The sequence below is a fragment of the Lampris incognitus genome, chromosome 4 (assembly GCF_029633865.1).
Source record: "Lampris incognitus isolate fLamInc1 chromosome 4, fLamInc1.hap2, whole genome shotgun sequence".
Taxonomy (NCBI): Eukaryota; Metazoa; Chordata; class Actinopteri; order Lampriformes; family Lampridae; genus Lampris; species Lampris incognitus.
In genome coordinates this window covers 47,806,980-47,819,719 of record NC_079214.1, presented here as the reverse complement: position 1 = coordinate 47,819,719, position 12,740 = coordinate 47,806,980, and the positions used below count along the sequence as shown (strand labels likewise).

Sequence of the window (12,740 nt, the reverse complement as noted above, 5' to 3'; positions counted from 1 at the left end):
CTCAGACAATGCAGCTGACAGTTTGCCTGCCCACTGTTTGGCAGTGGTTAAGGTTTTCATTTACTCTCCACGGCAGTTTGTTCAGTGGCTTGCAGTGTTGGTTCATGCACAGCTTATGCACTGGATTTCAGAGGGATCTCTTTCTGTCACCCAGGACCTACTCCTCGGTAGCGTATAGCAGTGTTTACCCAACCTTTTTTTCTGGAGACCCACTTTTTAAAAATAACAAACCGCTGTGACCCAATTCACAACAGGCCTTATCTATATATGGTCAGAGGAGCGACCTTGTGCATAAATGAAAATTCCTGACTAGTCTTACTGCCATTTCCACATCACCTTATGTTATCTTCACAGGTAAACTAGCCATTTAGCAGAGATATACATTTGATAAATCACAACTTCGTTTTATGCACATGTTATTGAAAACATACACATGTTATATACTTCATCATCAGGTCGAGTATCCTCAGATGGCTCTGACCCTCTCGCGCCACCCATCTCTATCCTGCATAGCAGCTGGAAGATCCTCAGATGGACGTCCTGTGTCGTCAACAAGTTGATTGATGTAATTTCTTGCAGGCCTTCCCACACATGTCTTTCCGCGTTTGGGTGACCAAAGCAGAGTGTCGCTTGCAAGTTCTTCCTTGCTCCCCCAGCAATGACCAGCAAATCGAACTCTTCGTTCTCGGTTGGTGTTTGAGATGGCAGGTATATTGCCATAGAGACACTTCTTTGTAGGGTGCTTCTTCCAGAATACATTTAGTACAGCATGCAGCATTCTGGTGAAAGCCCCATCAAGTTTGGATTCAAACTGTTTAGTGAGGGTCCAAGAAGATGATCCATAAGTGAGAACGGACTCAACTGATGCTCGAAAAAATTCCCACTTCCGTTTGTCTGGTAACATGGACTTCCAGTTGACATTTAATACTTTATAAATGAGACCAAATAAATGCATGTTTTCAAAGTTAACAGACTATCTCATTGTTTTTATTTCCTCTCATTAGTAAAACAATATACACATTAAATACTTTATAAATGATTAGGGCATTTAAGTGGAGGTAACAGGCTCTTCTTTGTTTCCTCTCATCAGTAAAATAAACAGAATGTACGCTAGCCTTTCATATTAGAGTCAATGTTATAAGTACAATTATCAGAACAATAGGAAAATTCAGTACTATCAAAAACATGCTTTTGAAACGCTCATACTTATTATCAGAACAAGTGGGCTTGTGTTCAAGTGCAGCTATTGTTATCGAGCAGGGGATCAATCAGTTTGAACAGTCAACATTCAATTCATTAACCATATCTGGTCTATTCCACGTCAAATCTCATTAGGCCCATTGTGTGCTATTTACTTAACCTGAATATCATCTTTTTAGGCCAACTCCAAATATCCAATTGTGCATATTAATTTTACTCACACCTTACTAATGTGATAGGTGGGCCTGGATTGCTTTCCAGTCTGGTGCCCAAGAGGAGAGCGCAACCTAGCGTACAGTCCGTTTCTGGTGGATACTGTGAGTATGGTAGAAATACCAACGAGCTTCCTCATGTGGCTCAAAGGTGTACTGCAGATATAGATCTTGGATAAAAGACTGGAAGAAATTCTGCGACCCACCTGTGGGTTCCGACCCAGTCTCTGGGAATGACTGGCATATAGTTACAATTAACTGGCCTTTTGTGTTAAGCAAATGCAATTAAATTGTTCTAGGATTGTGAAATAAATGTTTTGGGTTTTTTTTTTCAATAAACCAAAAAAACAATATTCCAGCACACACCATGATACTGGGATTGACACTATTTTATTAATGGATTAGATTGTGAAGTGCACGTCTGACATCAGATTGGCTCTGTGCTTGATTGCCATCAGGTGTGCCTTTAAATAATCAGGTGCTGATTAGCAGAGACACAGTGGCCCGGTGACGCAGTGGTTAGTGCGGTCGCCTCACAGTAAGAAAGTCCTGGGTTCGAGCCCCAGGGTAATCCAACCTTGGGGGTCATCCCAGGTCATCCTGTGTTGAGTTTGCATGTTCTCCCCGTGTCTGTGTGGGTCTCCTCCGGGGGCTCCAGTCTCCTCCCACAGTCCAAAGACATGTAGGTCAGATGAATCGGCCAAACTAAATTGTCCCTAGGTGTGTGTGTGTGTGTGTGTGTGTGTGTGTGTGTGTGTGTGTGTGTGTGTGTGTGTGTGTGTGTGGCAGCCTGTCCAGGGTGTCTTCCTACCTGCCGCCCAATGATTGTTGGGATAGGCTCCAGCATCCCTGAGAGCAGGATAAGCGGTTCAGAAAATGGATGATTAGCGGAGAATCCAACAGGCTCATGTTCGTACAGCCTCTCATTTTCCAATACAAATGCACTTCAAATAGTCAATTATGATAATAGGCAATAGCAGCTATAATTCTACTGTACAAGATTACAAACAACATCTAAATATTACATTTCCATAAGACCCATTTCGATAAGATAATGAGATACAGTAAATGTCCAAGTACCAAATACATAGTCAGGCTCTCCCATCTCTAATACTACAGAGGATGAGTAGATCTATAATGCATACTAAAAATCATACAGTACAAAATGCATGAATTTCCTTATAATAAGATATATATCACAAAATAGGAGTAAAAAGAAGAATATATATATATGAGGGCGTACTATACAAAACATATACACTTGACCATAATACAGGGTAGATATGAAATATACCCATCTTAATGAGGGTGGGGGGGGGGCTGTGCCAGGAGGGATTTTAGTGGCTCCACTTTTCCCTGCATAATAGGTCACCTGTAGGCACAGAGAAACTGTGTAGGCTACATATACAAGCACAAGTTACAGAAATGGACTCAAGTCTAATGCCTCATTCAACCCATGTGGCTCCAAAAGAGTTGAGCCTATACATCCATTATGCTTCCCTATTCAATAACTGATTTATGATATGGCCAAATGTACAGGGATTGAGAGAGTTTAGGAGTGACTCTCGACCCCTGTAAATTTAAGGGAGGCAGCAGAACCTTGGTTTCTTTCCTTGTAAAGCCTTGTCATAGAAAAATACAAGCATATACAGGCCTCGCAATAGCATACATAATCCATGTTTTAATTTCTTATAGCTGCTTCAGCTATTCTCAACTTCAGATTATACTTTGTTTGGCCTACATATGCACCGATCAGCCAAAACATTAAAACCACTGATAGGTAAGTGAATAACATTGATTATCTCGTTACAGTGGCCCCTGTCAAGGGGTGGGATGTATTAGGCAGCAAGTGAAAGGTCAGTTCTTGAAGTTGATGTGTTGAAAGCAGGAAAAATGGGCAAGCGTAAGGATCTGAGTGACCTTAACAAGGGCCAAATTGTGATGGCTAGACCACCGGGTCAGAGCATCTCCAAAATGGCAGGACTTGTGGGGTATTCCCGATATGCAGTGGTCAGTACCTACCAAAAGTGGTCCAAGGAAGGACAACTGATGACAGGGTCATGGGCGCACAAGGCTCATTGATGTGTGTGGGGAGTGAAGGCTAGCCCATCTGGTCTGATCCCACAGAAGAGCTACTGTAACTCAAATTGCTGAAAAGTTAATGCTGGCTATGATAGACAGGTGTCAGAACACACAGTGCATCACAGCTTGCTGTGTATGGGACTGTGTAGCTGCAGACCAGTGAGAATGCCCATGAATGACCCCTGTCCCCCGCCGAAAGTGCCTATAATGGGTATGTGAGTGTCAGAACTGTACCATGGAGCAATGGAGGAAGGTGGCCTGGTCTGATGAAATGCATTTTCTTTTATATCATGTGGATGGCCAGGTGCGTGTGTGTCATTTAACTGGGGAAGAGATGGCACCAGGATGCGCTATGGGAAGAGGCAAGCCAGTGGAGGCAATGTGATGCGCTGGGCAAAGTTCTGCTGGGAAACCTTGGGTCCTGGCATCCATGTGGATGTTACTTTGACATGTAGCACCTACCTAAACATCATCGCATACCAAGTACACCCCCTTGATGGCAATGGTATTCCCTAATGGCAAATGACAGCATTTTTATAGTCCGTTTCTAGTCTGCTGACCACTCAAAGTGCGTTACAGTGTATGCCTCACATTCATCCATTCACACACATATTCATGCACTGATGGTGGAGGTTGCCATGCAAGGTGCCAACCTGCTCATCAGGAGCAGTTAGAGGCTCAGTGTCTTGCTCAAGGACATTTTGACACGCTCTCTGGAGGAATCGGGGATCGAACCAGCGACCCTTCCATTACTAGACAACCCACTCTACCTCGTGAGCCATGATCTCCCCCACTTCAGCATATAGATGACATGTGTTGACATACAATTGATTAACTCTCTAATTTTATACCTGCGTGAAGGTGACAAAACCCTTTAGTATCATGTGTCAGAGCAATGTGTACATCCACCACATTTATAATGTCCATAATGCTCCTCAGAGAGCCTGTTAGGTTCTCTATACATAGATGTCACCATAGTCTTTTATATTCCTACACCTTGTATAACAAAACCTTGGCATAGAGGTAGAAATATGCTGCAAAGATGGGTCACATTTTAGTAGACCCCAATGTATTTTGATCATTTTCTTTACCCTTCCAGAGATGGTATTCTATTCAGACACAAACGAAACTCCATTATGTTTAGGTCTATGAGATGAGCCAAATAATTGTTCTCTATATAGGGCAATTTTTTTTCAGTTTGTTAGAAATATTTCTCATTGCTTTTTGTTACATTTTTGCTTGAACTAGGAGCTTTCACTGCACCCCTAAGATGTGGCCATTCAATATAATCTGCAGCTGCTACTGCTAATCATGTGCTCATGTTTTTATCATCGTATAATCATCATCATCATCATCGTCATTATTATCAAGTCCTATTTGCTGCAGTTGTAGCCACAATCAATAGGCTGATTAATTAGAATAATAAATCTATATTACCATTTTTACATATTTATATTCTTTATTTTTTCATGTCAATTCATGCAGCTTGAACTAAAGCTTTATAGCAAATCAATGCATGTTATTCTATTGATATCATTTGGTAAGACTTCAAGAAATCATGCCTGTCTAAGTTTGCTGATCATTTATTCTATTTCTTTACAATCTGAATACAAGTATTAAAGACTCATGTTCATAGATTTTGAGCCCCCTTCATCCCCTGCTACCTGCAGCTGCAGATGTCCTTCACTTTGTGATGGTGTTGGTTTCTCCTCAAAATAGAGTTGAAGGTCCAGTTTGTCATTCATCACTATTTCTGATCATTGGACTCAACCATCAATATACACTACCGTTCAAAAGTTTGGGATCACCCAAACAATTTTGTGTTTTCCATGAAAAGTCACACTTATTCACCACCCTATGTTGTGAAATGAATAGAAAATAGAGTCAAGACATTGACAAGGTTAGAAATAATGATTTGTATTTGAAATAAGATTTTTTTACATCAAACTTTGCTTTCGTCAAAGAATCCTCCATTTGCAGCAATTACAGCATTGCAGACCTTTGGCATTCTAGCTGTTAATTTGTTGAGGTAATCTGGAGAAATTGCACCCCACGCTTCCAGAAGCAGCTCCCACAAGTTGGATTGGTTGGATGGGCACTTCTTTGAGCAGATTGAGTTTCTGGAGCATCACATTTGTGGGGTCAATTAAACGCTCAAAATGGCCAGAAAAAGAGAACTTTCATCTGAAACTCGACAGTCTATTCTTGTTCTTAGAAATGAAGGCTATTCCATGCGAGAAATTGCTAAGAAATTGAAGATTTCCTACACCGGTGTGTACTACTCCCTTCAGAGGACAGCACAAACAGGCTCTAACCAGAGTAGAAAAAGAAGTGGGAGGCCGCGTTGCACAACTGAGCAAGAAGATAAGTACATTAGAGTCTCTAGTTTGAGAAACAGACGCCTCACAGGTCCCCAACTGGCATCTTCATTAAATAGTACCTGTTAGAGCCTGTTTGTGCTGTCCTCTGAAGGGAGTAGTACACACCGGTGTAGGAAATCTTCAATTTCTTAGCAATTTCTCGCATGGAATAGCCTTCATTTCTAAGAACAAGAATAGACTGTCGAGTTTCAGATGAAAGTTCTCTTTTTCTGGCCATTTTGAGCGTTTAATTGACCCCACAAATGTGATGCTCCAGAAACTCAATCTGCTCAAAGAAGTGCCCATCCAACCAATCCAACTTGTGGGAGCTGCTTCTGGAAGCGTGGGGTGCAATTTCTCCAGATTACCTCAACAAATTAACAGCTAGAATGCCAAAGGTCTGCAATGCTGTAATTGCTGCAAATGGAGGATTCTTTGACGAAAGCAAAGTTTGATGTAAAAAAAATCTTATTTCAAATACAAATCATTATTTCTAACCTTGTCAATGTCTTGACTCTATTTTCTATTCATTTCACAACATAGGGTGGTGAATAAGTGGGACTTTTCATGGAAAACACAAAATTGTTTGGGTGATCCCAAACTTTTGAACGGTAGTGTACATTTCATTATTCCATCAACATACTCAGGGAGACACACAAGACACAGTCAAAGTCAAACAACATGCAGACGATAGCATACGCACAGGGACACACACACACACATGCACAGAGAGAGAGCGAGAGCGAGAGAGAACTTTGTAGTTGCTGTTGCCGCTGTAGAATTTGAGTGTGATACATCCTCCTGTCACCAGCACCACTAGTCTGACAGGGAGCTTTTGATTGGCTGTGACAGAACCAATTACCTTCGGTGGAAGATAGGTACATATAGCTCTTCACAGAAGGGAGGGAAAGGAAAGGAGAGAATGGAGGGAAAGGAAAGGAGAGAATGGAGGAAAACATTAAAAAAAATTATCACATGTATTGTTGAGACAACTGAACATTGCCTCTTTATTTGCTCTCTCAGGTCATCCTGCTTTCTTTCAGTGAGTGAGTGAGTTATTCTCTGGCTCGCTGTGTGCTCTGTATAATTACACTACTTAGCAGTTACATTAGCTCTACCATGAAAAACATTTCTCATCTCTCTGGCAGGATATCATCCATTCCCTTGAGTTTGTGTGTGAGTTGCATCTGCATGCGTATGTGTGTGTGTGTGTGTGTGTGTGTGTGTGTGTGTGTGTGTGTGTGTGTGTGTGTGCGTGTGTTTGTGCCTGTTGTTTGTGCCTGTCTGTTCTCTGTCTTTTAAGATGTGTTGCTTTTGTCCTGCTTATCCATTTCTCTCTTTTCCTCATGATCACAAACAGTTCAAATAAAACACATGAAACACAAAGCAGCTTCACATCAGTACAGACACGCGCACACATGTGCACGCGCGCGCGCACACACACACACACACACACACACACAGCGAATATTTGTATAACAAATTTCCTGTGAGAGTTTTTATGCAGCATACTGTATGTGTGTGCGTGAATGTGTGTGTGCATGTCTGTGTGTATTGCCTAACAGGGTATATGACTACCAGCGTGTGCCCGCATCCCTGCCTCCTCCTCTTCCCCAGGGACCCAGCCTGGCCAAGCGATCCCGTTCCTCCTCCCATTCCTCTGGGCACAGACGCAGTCGAGAAAGAACTCATTTGAAGAGCTCCAGAGCCCACTCCACTAATTCAACCACGGCCAAGTGTGGGTAACACACCCGGTCTCTAATTCGGATTTGGCTTGGCTTTAGTCATGTGTATGAGTTTCCAGATGAGACTGATGGAGCTCTGGTAAAATCATCTGTATTCAGACCAGGGCTACACAAGTGCCAAGCTCAACTGAGCATGGGTGACTTACCATTATTTATGAACCCTGCACATCTCTGACCACATTTCTAGATTGTGCCGATTTGCCTCAGCCAAAAATATTGAATACATCATATATAATACCAATGTGGGCTGTTTTGTGATATGCTAAATGCCACTTGTCTTATACTGGATAACAGGCAGAGTGCTAGCTTTTTTTTTAAACATTTGTGCAGAACAAAAAGGGAATATTGATGTTGTCCATTAACAAACCTCCACATATTCACTGTACCAATTAAAGGCCGTATGCACTTCCTGGAGATGTTTTCAGTGTTTGTGATTTCCCAATGTATCCTCACCTCTCCCTTCTCTGTTTTTCTCTCTCTTTCAGTGCGTATGGAGGAGCTGCAGGTGATTAAGAGGGAGCTCACTCTGATAAAGACACAGATCGATGGGCTGCTTGACAGTCTGGACAGGATGGACACACAGAGGAACGACCACAGAGGTGAGACAGCCATTCCAAATGCCAGTAGAAGAAGACAGGTGTGAGACTGAATGATAGATCATCCATTACGGCACCAAAAGCATAAAGAACACCATCTCTGTTGATTCAGATTTCTGTCTTCCAAGCTCCACCGGTCACATTGCCAAATCAAAGACAATTCAGGTTCATCCATGCCTCAGCGGAATCAGGAGCTGGTGATGCTGTTCAACACCTGTTCAAAGGGGTGATGACAATGGCTAAAGCGAGAAAACGGTTGTATATTAGCATTGCGTGTTGAGTTAGTTGCAAGCACTGCTGCTGCCCTCAAGTGGTAATTTGAACATAACACTAGAAGAAACAAAACGGTGCCGAGTTTTATCGTACCTCTTGAGGAAACTGGTTTAATGGCAGTCCTTATCAAACTGGTTACAAATTAAGATGCAGACCCGCAATCAGACAGACCACCACTACAGTCGAGCCAACCTCCCTCAGAGATACGAGGCAATTTTTCTCAACATGTGTTGGAAATGTTGAGACCAAAACACTGTATTTTAATATTTGGCAGATATTTTCATCATGAGATTAGACCGAATGAATATGATGGCAGTGCATTTAAATCCTTTCTTCCTAGTTCTCATTACGATTAAGCAGTTGTTCAGAGTACACCTTCTTGAAAGTGAGTGTGTGTGCGTGCGTGCGTGCGTGCGTGCGTGCGTGCGTGCTAGAAAGAAAGAGTAAGGGAGAGTTTCTCTATATGGATTAGACCCCACATGAAAAAGGAGCTTTGCCTCTGCTTGATCTGTTTTCTGTGCATGAAGAGATACTCTCTCATGTTAACTCAAAGAGAAAGGGACAAATAGACATTAATTTCTCTGTTGTGCCAAAGCACACCCAAGCAACAAAAACAATCTCTGGCAGGCACAAATGTCCAAACACACACACACACACACGCATGCACACATGCGCATACAACAGGCAGCTGTAGTGTGTGTACCAGGTTTTTCTATCCTCATGGGACCAGATGTTCTCATTAGGATAAAAAAAAAAACGTGAAACCACCTACCTTGTGGGGACATTTTATGGGTGCCCATGAGGAAAATAGTCCATTTTAGGGTGAGGACTTGGGTTTAGGGTTATGGTTAGAATTAGGATTAGGTATTAGGATTAGGTTAAGGTTAGAGTAAGGGTGGTGGCATGGTGGAGCAGTGGTTAGCGCGGTCGCCTCACAGCAAGAAGGTCCTGGGTTTGAGCCCCGGGGTAGTCCAACCTTGGTGGGTCATCCCAGGTCATCCTCTGTGTGGAGTTTGCATGTTCTCCCCGTGTCTGTGTGGGTTTCCTCTGGAGACTCTGGTTTCATCCCACAGTCCAACGACATGTAAGTCAGGTGAATTGGCCGTACTAAATTGTCCCTAGGAATGAGTGTGTGTGTGTGTGTGTGTGTGTGTGGGCGTGGGCGTGGGCGTGGGCGTGGGCGTGGGCCCTGTGATGGCCTGGCAGCCTGTCCAGGGTGTCTCCCTGCCTGCTGCCCAATGACTGCTGGAATAGGCTCCAGCATCCCAACGACCCTGAGAGCAGGATAAGCGGTTAAGATGATGGATGGATGGATGGATAGAGTAAGGGTTAAGGTTTGGCAAGTAGTTATGATAGGTAGGGTTAAGTGTTTGAAAATGAATGTAGACAATGAGGGGTCCCCACAAGTATAGGGTTACGTGTGTCTGTGTGTGTGTGTGTGTGTGTGTGTGTGTGTGTGTGTGTGTGTGTGTATGTGCATACTGCATACATATTAAGTCTCATTTAAACATCCTTGTCTGACTGATAACACTTAGCTTTCCAATCCTGCATCCCAGGCTCCATTCGATCCTCCCTTACAATCCACCATCGTGGCCTAACCTCTCCTCTCCTTACGTGTCCCACCCTCACTCGGTCATTCTTTCTTTCATTTCCTGACAATCAAATGATGTGGTGACAGCATTAGTGTGATGAGCACAGATTTTTACCGCTTTGAGATGCTAATGACGAATGTCTGTTTATTTCACGTCGTCCTCGAAGAGTGAATCCTATCTTGTGTGTGTGTGTGTGTGTGTGTGTGTGTGTGTGTGTGTGTGTGTGTGTGTGTGTGTGTGTGTGTGTGTGTGTGTGTGTGTGTGTGTGTGTGTGTGTGTGTGTGTGTGTGTGTGTGTGTGTGTGTGTGTGTGTGTATACTTCCTCCAGTAGGGTCTCCACTGAGGGAGGACAGTCCCGCTGTCTCACCATATCCTCTCTCAGCCAGCAGCTCTGAGTGCTCCCCCTCCCCACATTCCCCATCCCGCTTCCGCCATCGAATCCAGAGAGAGAGCCCTGAACTTGGGGAAGCCACTGATGATGACCACCATACGGTAAATGGATCTCACAGATGTGTGAACACCTTGTTTCTAGGGACTGATAAAAGAAGTGGTGGTGGTGGGGGGGTAAGAATGAAGATGTAATCACGGCAATTCAGCATTTGTGAGAATTGCAAATGCTAGTAGTGGTAACTTAATATTTACTACTACTACTACTACTTTTGGCTGCTCCCGTTAGGGGTCACCACAGGGGATCATCCTCTTTAATCTCTTCCTGTCCTCTGCATCTCCCTCCGTCACACCAGCCATCTGCATGTCCTCCCTCACCACATCCATAAATCTCCTCTTTGGTCTTCCTCTTTTCCTCTTGCCTGGCAGCTCCATAGTCAGCATGCTTCTCCCAATATAACTAGCATTTCTCTTCAGCACATGTCCAAACCATCTCAATCTCGCCTCTCTTGCTTTGTCTCCAAACCATCCAACCTGAGCAGTCCCTCTAATATGCTTGTTCCTAATCCTGTCCTTCTTCGTCACTCCCAACAAAAATCTCATCATCTTCAACTCTGCCACCTCCAGCTCCACCTCCTGTCTTTTCGTCAGTGCCATTGTCTCCAAACCATATAACATAGCTGGTCTCACAACCATCTTGTAAACCTTCCCCTTAACTCTTGCTGGTACCTTTCTGTCGCAAATCACTCCTGACACTCTTCTCTGCCCACTCCACCCTGCGTGCACTCTCTTCTTCACCTCTCTTATGCACTCCCCATTAATTTGAACAGTTGACCAAACTCATTCACTTTAGTCACCTGTACTACTTGCATCCTCACCATTCTGCTGTCCTCCCTCTCATTCACACGTTGTATTCCATCTTGCGCCTACTGACTTTCATTCCTCTGCTCTCCTGTTCATACCTCCACCTCTCCGGGCTCTCCTCAACCTGCTCCCTACTCTCACTAGAGATCACAATGTCATCCGCAAACATAGTCCACGGAGACTCCTGCCTGATCTTGTCCGTCAACCTGTCCATCACCACTGCAAACAAGAAAGGGCTCAGAGCCAATCCTTGATGTAATCCCACCTCCACTTTGAACCCATCCATCATTCCTACTGCACACCTCACCATTGTCACACTGCCCTCATACATATCCTGTACCACTCCTACATACTTCTCTGCCACTCTGGACTTCCTCATACAATACCACACCTCCTCTCTTGGCACCCCCCCTGCCATATGCTTTCTCTAAATCCACAAAAACACAATGTAACTCCTTCTGGCCTTCTTTATACTTCTCCATCAACATTCTCAAAGCAAACATCGCATCTCTGGTGCTCTTTTGTGGCATGAAACCATACTGCTGCTCACTAATTCTCACCTCTCCTCTTAACCTAGCAATCACTACTCTTTCCCATATCTTCACACTGTGGCTGATCAACTTTATACCTTTGTAGTTACGACGGCTATGCACATAACCCTTATTCTTGAAAATCGGTACCAGTATGCTTCTTCACTCCTCAGGCATCCTCTCCCTTTCCAAGATTGTGTTAAACAATCTAGTTACAAACTCCACTGCCATCTCCATTGTGGCACGGTGGTGCAGTGGTTGGCGCTGTTGCCTCACAGCAAGAAGGTCCTAGTTCAAACCCCAGGGTTGTCCAACCTTGGGAGGTCATCCCAGGTCCTTTCTGTGTGGAGTTTGCATGTTCTCCCCGTGTCTGTGTGGGTTTTCTCCAGGTGCTCCGGTTTCCCCCACCATCAAAAAGACATTCATGTTAGGGTTAATACTCCTGTCTGTGCCCCTGCCCGAGGCATGGCAAGATGAACTAGAGTTGGTCCCCGGGCACTGCACAGCAGCTGCCCACTGCTCCTAGCTACACAGCTAGGATGGGTTAAATGCAGAGGAAGAATTTCCCCACGGGGATCAATAGGTAGTAAAATTAATAAATAAAACAGATAATGTCTCCTAAACACCTCCATGCCTTCATAGGTATGTCATCTGGCAACCACTTTTCCACTCTTCATCCTCTTCATAGCTTGCGTCACTTCCTCCTTGCTAATCCACCACACTCCCTGATTCATTATCCTCACATCATCCAACCTTCTCTCCCTCTCATTTTCCTCATTCATCCGCCCCTCAAAGTACTCCTTCCACCTTCTCAACACACTCGCCTCACTTGTCAGCACATTTCCATCTCTTTCGTTGATCACTGTAACCTGCTGCACCTCTCTCTTTGCTTTACACTG

At 43.9% G+C, this 12,740-nt stretch overlaps 1 protein-coding gene across 1 annotated transcript in view; it reads left to right on the top strand.

The window, feature by feature from the left end:
• LOC130112050 (heterogeneous nuclear ribonucleoproteins C1/C2-like) overlaps positions 1–12,740 on the top strand; it is a 62,395-nt gene that overhangs the window by 41,702 nt on the left and 7,953 nt on the right. Inside the window, exons 3-5 of the mRNA XM_056279352.1 lie at positions 7,420–7,592; positions 8,085–8,198; positions 10,392–10,552. Coding sequence (XP_056135327.1) covers positions 7,420–7,592; positions 8,085–8,198; positions 10,392–10,552 — 448 coding nt within the window. The remainder of the gene's footprint in view (positions 1–7,419; positions 7,593–8,084; positions 8,199–10,391; positions 10,553–12,740) is intronic.